The sequence below is a fragment of the Patagioenas fasciata genome, chromosome 1, assembly GCF_037038585.1.
Source record: "Patagioenas fasciata isolate bPatFas1 chromosome 1, bPatFas1.hap1, whole genome shotgun sequence".
In the NCBI taxonomy this organism is placed as follows: domain Eukaryota; kingdom Metazoa; phylum Chordata; class Aves; order Columbiformes; family Columbidae; genus Patagioenas; species Patagioenas fasciata.
In genome coordinates, this window is record NC_092520.1 from 200,631,131 (window position 1) to 200,638,302 (window position 7,172).

At 39.9% G+C, this 7,172-nt stretch overlaps 1 protein-coding gene across 1 annotated transcript; it reads left to right on the plus strand.

The window, feature by feature from the left end:
* The first annotated feature begins 1,434 nt into the window (after positions 1–1,434).
* On the plus strand, positions 1,435–5,856 carry SYPL1 (synaptophysin like 1). The gene is made up of 4 exons (XM_065856941.2): positions 1,435–1,589; positions 2,724–2,928; positions 3,831–4,019; positions 4,848–5,856. Exons 1-4 carry the CDS (start codon positions 1,435–1,437, stop codon positions 4,977–4,979), a joined length of 681 nt encoding a protein of 226 aa, XP_065713013.2. The 3' UTR covers positions 4,980–5,856.
* Positions 5,857–7,172: the final 1,316 nt, after the last annotated feature.

Genomic DNA, 7,172 nt, shown 5'->3' on the forward strand with positions numbered 1-7,172 from the left:
ACTGTGTGAGAACATCTCACTCTGCTGCCAGTGTTTTGCAGCACTGCAGCCCCAGGCCAGCTCAAAGACTGTTACCATTCTCACGTGTGTTCTCCAACCTGGAAACTTCCTCATGTATTTCCACCCATAGAGCACCTCACTTTGTAAGCTCCCCACACCTGTGTGAGGGACTTTTCATTGCTACCCTCCAGAAACCATCTGGATTGCTTGTGACCTGCCATGTTACCCTTCCAGTAGGTACTTAAAGTTCCCCTTGAGGAACAGGACCACTTTCTGGTTATGTGAAGAATGTCTCCTCTACTTCTTCTTGATCAGGTAGTTTGTAGCAGACAGCCACACTACCACCACCCATGTTGGTCTGCCCGCTCTCTAGTCCTAGCCCACAAACTCTCAGCTGGCTCATCATCCATTTCCCTGGCCCACAGACAAGGTCCTCCATAGCAGTAGCACCCACCCCACACACGTGGGCTCTCCCTTCCCATAGGGCCCAGCTTCTGATTTGGGGCTGAAGTACCCAAGTGTGAGGTAACTATGGGTGGGACCAACCCCAGCATGAGGTTAACAGGGGTGGGGCCATCCCCAATGTGATATGATGGGTGTGGAGGGGTGTGGCAGGGAGGAGCACAGGGGGGCCTTATAGAGAGGTGTCTGTGGAAGGCTGCACCTGTGGGCTGGTGGTGGTCTCTGCAGGCTGCTCTGGTGTCTCCCAGGATGGTTCCATTGAGGTTGGACTTTGACTTGCTTATGGAGCCCTTGGGTTTCATTAAGGTCCTTGAGTGGGTGAGTAGGGCTGGGAAGGCCTTGTTCTCTTTGTGGGGCTGTTTCTTCTTCTTCTTTCCCAGGCCTGGCTTTGGTCCTGTGTCCTGGCTGGGTAGGGATGAAGAGGAGTGTGCTCGTGGGCTGCCCACTCCCTACCTCATGTTGCTGGTGGTAGATGTTCAATGTAGAGCTGCTCTTCAGCCAGGTCCCCTGGCTGGGAGGAAAGGAAACAGTCCTGTAGATACATAATGTCTATGTATTCATTACAAATTTTGTTGAGTAGCTTGTGCTGCTGTGTGTTCTGTTTAGGATTTTGTTAGGGACCAAAGGAAAAAACAAGAGCTGCTCATAGAGTCAAGTTGATGTGTGATAGTCTGAGTATGTAGCTTCTAGCTACTCTAAATATAGTGTTGCGGATGTCTGAGACTCTGAAAAGTGCTTCTTTTGCCAACTACAAGAGGTGCTGTGATGGCTTTTAGTGTTACAAACAGACAAAACAGACTTTTAAATTGACTTTTGTTAGTGGTGTTGCTCATATGTTTGTAATTATAGAAACTCAACGCTTTCATTATCTCTCGATGTCACTTTATGCTTTCTCATTGAATTAGTGCTATTTCCTGCTTCCATTAGCTGGATCAGCTAAAATGTTGAGCTTGTTTCCTTTGAGCTCTGGTGATGTGTACAAATATGTCTACATATCAATTCCTACAGATTTTTTCCATCTTTGCTTTTGCCACATGTGGAGGCTTTCAAGGTGAAACTACCCTTCTAGTTTCCTGCGAAGGTGTGGTAAACAAAACAATTACAGCTGCTTTTGCTTATCCATTCAGGTGAGTATTAGCTCTTCACTTGTCACTCATACACTAATTATTTCTTATTCATTTTTCTTCACAATCTGTCTCTCTATGAATATGTACTTACTGCATATATCTGAATGAACATGTGAAACTTCAAGCTTGCTCTGTAGTGTCAATAAACATTTAGGTGTAATTGTTCAAAGCATTGTTGTTGTTAGTGGTCTGTAAAAACAAGCAGGTAGAAAAGGCAATAGGCTGTATTACTGCTTTGTATCACTCTACCTTAGGCTCTGTTCTAGTAGTATATGAACAGAAGGTAATTAATAAGCAAAACAATACAATTAATTTTAACAGCCTAGTTCATGATCAATGTGTAGTTGCTTTGGAGGTCCAGATTATTTTTGTTTTAAAACTGAATGGAAAATACTTTTCAGTTTATTCAACTATGATCTTGGTAAGGCTGTTGAATATGTAAGACTATATACTCCACTGTAACTGTAGTGCTCTTGTAGAGGCAAGCTCCTTGCCCGGAACACAAGGAGGAAAGCTTTGCCTTTGTTATCACAACTGCACAGTTGCAAGTGCAGAGTTGGAGTTCTGTGTGTCTTCAGTAAGCATAGGTGTAAGTATGGAAGTTAGGCCAGGGAATAAAAGCTACTAGAGAAGTCTGTAATTTGGTCACAAAACCCAGCATTGTAACAGCACTTAGAGGGGAGATGAGAGATCTGAAATGATTCTGTACTGGTTACAGGTTTTGTTGAACTTCTGTACTGGAAGGCTCAGTACTTGCATTTTCTGTAATACAACTCAGTGCCTTTTAAGTCCTGATCCCCTCATTTAACTGCCGGTCTCCTGTTAAGTCTGCTTCCAAACCAGAGGTTTTTTTCTCTTCCTCTAAACATAAAATTAATGATTCTTCTGAATTTTCTACTGTATATCTCAATGTAGGATGGAGAACAGTCTTCAGAATCTTGACAAATCTTTGCATTGTATAACTGATACATCATGCAAATAAGAATTGCCTTTTAGTGTAAACTTACACAACGCTGAAGAACTGTTATTGTGAAGCATAACTACATGAAGATTCCAGTGTATAGCAAAATCAAACTACATGAAGATTCCAGTGTATAGCAAAATCAAACTATATGAAAGACATAATCTTTGCAGGTTGAATACTGTTGTATTTAGTGCACCAGATCCAAAACGCTGTGGTGGTACTTGGACTGACGTCTATCTCGTGGGCAACTTCTCCTCTTCTGTGCAGTTCTTTGTTACATTTGCAGTGTTGGCATTCCTCTACTGTATGGCTGCCCTTGTGGTATATATTGGATATAAGCATGTGTATCAGCAAAACAGCAAGTTTCCACTAACTGTAAGTAACACTAAGATATTTTAATGTTTTGCCCTAGAAACAGCAAAGATATGAGAAATACTGCTAACACAAGAATATCTGAAAAACTCCTGAATATTCAGTAGTTACAAAAAGCTAGTTGTACCATGAATGCAAATCTCTGACTAGTCACTACAGCACTCAAACAGAGAAAGGGACCTCAGGTTCTTGAACATCCATGGCATCATACCTTATGTAGTTATTGAAGCAAAGAGTGGAATGAAGTTTCACCTTCTCAGGTGAAGAGTGTCTTTAACTGCAACTTCTCCTTTGTACACTGTATTTGAATTCTATACAATTATATACAATATACAATTGTTCAATAGGTGGAACCTCCTCTGTTAGTCTCTGAGAGTTTTCCCTGCGTAAAGCATGTGCATGCAGATGCAATTAGCAGAGAGAAATGGTTATGTTGTAAATTTTGATCACCTTAAATACCAAAGCCTTGTTTCTCAGAATGAGACATTTCAGAGCATGCCCAGAAACAAACTTAGGCTAAAATTTGGCTTGAAAGATCCCTATCAGCCATCCAGACTTAAATCCCCTGCACTCCTTCCCCTGTCACCCTCACTTAACTAAACATTGACTTAAATATTTATAATGTAAGTGCTAGGCATCTGATTTCTACAAACTAATTTCTTACAAAGGATAATATTGCTTATACTTGATAGATGTAAAAGGCATACACATTTTTGTAGCTGATTAGCCACACAGATTATAACTTGTGTTGTAATTATAGTATTGTTAATGGCTAAATTTGCTTGTGATCATTAGCACTGATGCAGTTATTTTGGTGATATAATTGATTCTGTCTCTGCCTTACTCTCTAATGTACATTCACGCAAATTTGTTTTAACCTAACAATGCGTACTTCTCTTCCATAGGACTTGGCTGTCACTGTAATAGCAGCCTTTCTGTGGCTGGTCAGTACTTTTGCTTGGGCAAAGGCACTTGCTGACATCAAAATGTCCACAGGGGCCAGCATTATTCCAGGAATTGAAGCTTGCAAAGCACCAGGAACAACTTGTCGTTTTGCTTCTGTGACCAGTATGAAAACTCTGAATGTGTCTGTGGTATGTGTGTCTTCTGCTATGGGGGTACAATAAATGTGTTAGAAAATAGCCAATGGCACCTGAGAGTCCTGTTCTATTGATTGCATGTGTTGCTTTAAGATTGCTTTATGGTTTATCAGTCATTCAGGCCCATTAATACTGTGGTAAAACACTGATTTTTTTTTTTTCTTTAAAAGTAAACTTGTTTCCTTAAATAAATGAAGAGAAACAACTTGTATCTGTCTCTAGAACTATTAGATGCGGTATTTCCAGACACAATTGAGTGTCCTTGTTATTTCTGCCTGTAACAGAAAGCACCTTAAAATATGTTACTGAGCCACCTGAGTGGTTCATTGACTGATGTAAGTAAGGAGGAAACACTGTACTTACTACTCTTCCTTTTGGTGCAGAACCTAGCTTTTTAATCAACTGTGAACATTTCTACACATCAAATAGAGGTTACTTGTAATACAATGATATAAAGCTTGTGTTCATAGAAAAAACTATTCACAGCAGAGCAAATGAGGCTTATTGTATGATCTTTCTAGTGAGTCCTACTTTTCAAAACTCTGGTTGTTATTCATTAGCACAGTAATAATTAAGCAGGTGCTCTGAATGTGCACATGCAGAGGTGCTAAGTGACCAAGAAGAATTTGTATAATCCCATCAAAGGACAGTGTAAATTGGCTATCTGATTTCCAAAGTCTGTTAAACCAACTTAGAATATTCTAAAGCATGTGGAAATACTAAAAGGATGCCAAAGATAGAAGCTGTTTCTGACTTGCCTTGAAATCATATTCTGTTGTGTTTTTGGTCTGGCTTAAACCACACTTTTTTCTTTACCTACAGGTGTTTGGCTTGCTTAATATGCTTTTATGGGGAGGAAATATTTGGTTTGTATACAAGGACACCAACTTGCACAACCAACCAAACAGAATTTCTCAAATTACAGGAGTATATTCAGCTCAAAGAGGAATATAAAAACAAGGTGACACTTTGAAGTACTTTCACTTTTACATCACACTGCCAAGAGCATGGAGCCATTAGGATTTGTTTCAATAATAACTGATAATACTTTGTACAAACTGCTGTTTTGTACTATGGTTTGATGCAAGGTCTTGGATATTCCAATTGAAGTGTTTAATTATCTTGAAATACGTCGTGCCTTTCAAAGCTGTCCAGCTTTTAATTACAGTTTTTGAAGAGCAAAATGTTGAGGTTATCCGTACCCTGACCTGTTCAGGTTGGTAAATTATCCTTACAGGAGGAATGAGTGAGAAGCAATTGCATCTGAGTTATTACTGCAACTTCTGTAGTTCTAACAAGATTTGGCTGAAAAATGCAGTGTAAATGTGAAAATACAATTCAGTTTCTTCCTGTCACTGATACCTTGCAAAAGCCATCTGAGTAAAACTGTCGGGAGTTGCCAACATCACATGTTGGTTTCCAGATATTCTATTCAGATTACTGTATCAAATCTGCTGATGGGACATTATTCCTGTGTTTAATATGCTTCTCCTATGTAATGGCTCAGGACAATCTCTGAACTCATTTAGTGAAGATGAGAGAATGTGTACATGTGCAATAAATTACTTAATTTCTACATAAACACTCTTAGAAAAGTGAAGCTGAGATATTTTAACTGTTAGTGTCTGGGCTTCTGTGGATTTTTTTTGAGGTGCATGAACAGTGCTTGTGTGTGAAAGGATGTTGTTCAGCTTATTCATTGGGAGCAGTATTTGATTCTTCTCATGTGGATCTCTTTATTAAGATAGTTGGCTCCCTGTAGTGCTCAGCAAATGTTTGTTTTGATGAATCTAATAAACAGTTGTTCAGATCATTTGTCATTTAAACTGTTTAGGATGAGAATGGACATAATAGTGAGTATATACACAGTGTGACAGAGCTACTGACTTTCTGATAGTAAACTTCCAGTCCAAAGAGCATAATAAAATGACTGCTGAAAGAATGTGCCCTGAGTCCTTACTGCTCTGACAGAAGTGCAAACATATTAGCTTTGTAGCTTTTGGGACATGGCTTTAGCTATTTCTGACCTTGCTAGCTGAATGAGTTATCTGTGCTACAAAAGGCTGTTTTTTGGTGTTACGTATGTTTGCTTTTACACTGAATACTTGAGGGTTTTGTAGAGCACGGTCTATCACCCCTGCAGATTAGAGCTGCCAGGTGCTGCCCTGTAGTTCCTTCTGTCAGCCCATGGGGGTGATGCTAATGGGGTGTATTACTTACAACTGCCAGAAAATTCATTTGAATTTCCTTTTGAAGAGGTAAGAAGTGAAACATTCAGATAACCAGAGTATGGTCTTCTGTTTCTTCCCCATTCCTGGATGAGGGATTTGAAAGCAATGGGCTTCTGCTGTTTCCTGTTCAACAACACAAGCTGTGTTACTGCCACCAGAGAACAGGCTGGGCCTTTTCTCAGTGGTCACTCAAGTACCAAGTATTATTTCACTTACAAAGGCCTCTTGAGGCAAGATAGAAGCCATACTTGGTTTTAACTCTTACATGGGAAGTATGGCACTCAATCATTATGTAATCTTCTCAGGACCTTCCTTCTGCATCTTGGACCTTCTGCAACCCAAGAGGCAACTCTCAGCAGGAGAAGACTGGGGCTTAGAGATTAAAAGATGAGTGTGATCTTTTCCTTCATCTCTTTTACCAGGCCCTACCCAGATCAACTGCATTGAGCTATAAATGTAGCATGATTCTTGCAGAAAGACTGTGCACATAGCAATTACAGAGCTTTGGTGCTAGTTAACATGGGATGCAGAGCTTTGAGATTTAAAGCACCGAGTCAAGTGGTTGACTATCAATATAAGGAAGTGTTATTTTGCAGTGCTCTTGCGCAGACTGTTCTGCCTCTCAACTGTTCTCCCTCCTATGACTTTTGTGTCCTTTCTGACCTCTTTGGCCGCATCAGTTTGATGTTCCAAATACTAACTTTAAACCTTGAGTCCTCATTGCTCTTTGAAGTCAGTTAATTTATTACCTAATGCTGCCCTGAACTGGCAGTTGCCACAGATGGCTCGTTTTGTAACATATCTATATCACTATAAATAGTTGGGAAGAGAGGGACAGATAAGAGTAAAAAAACCCCAAATTGTTGCATATAAGACTTTATTTTTTTTTTTTTATCAAAACTACTGGACCTTCTCT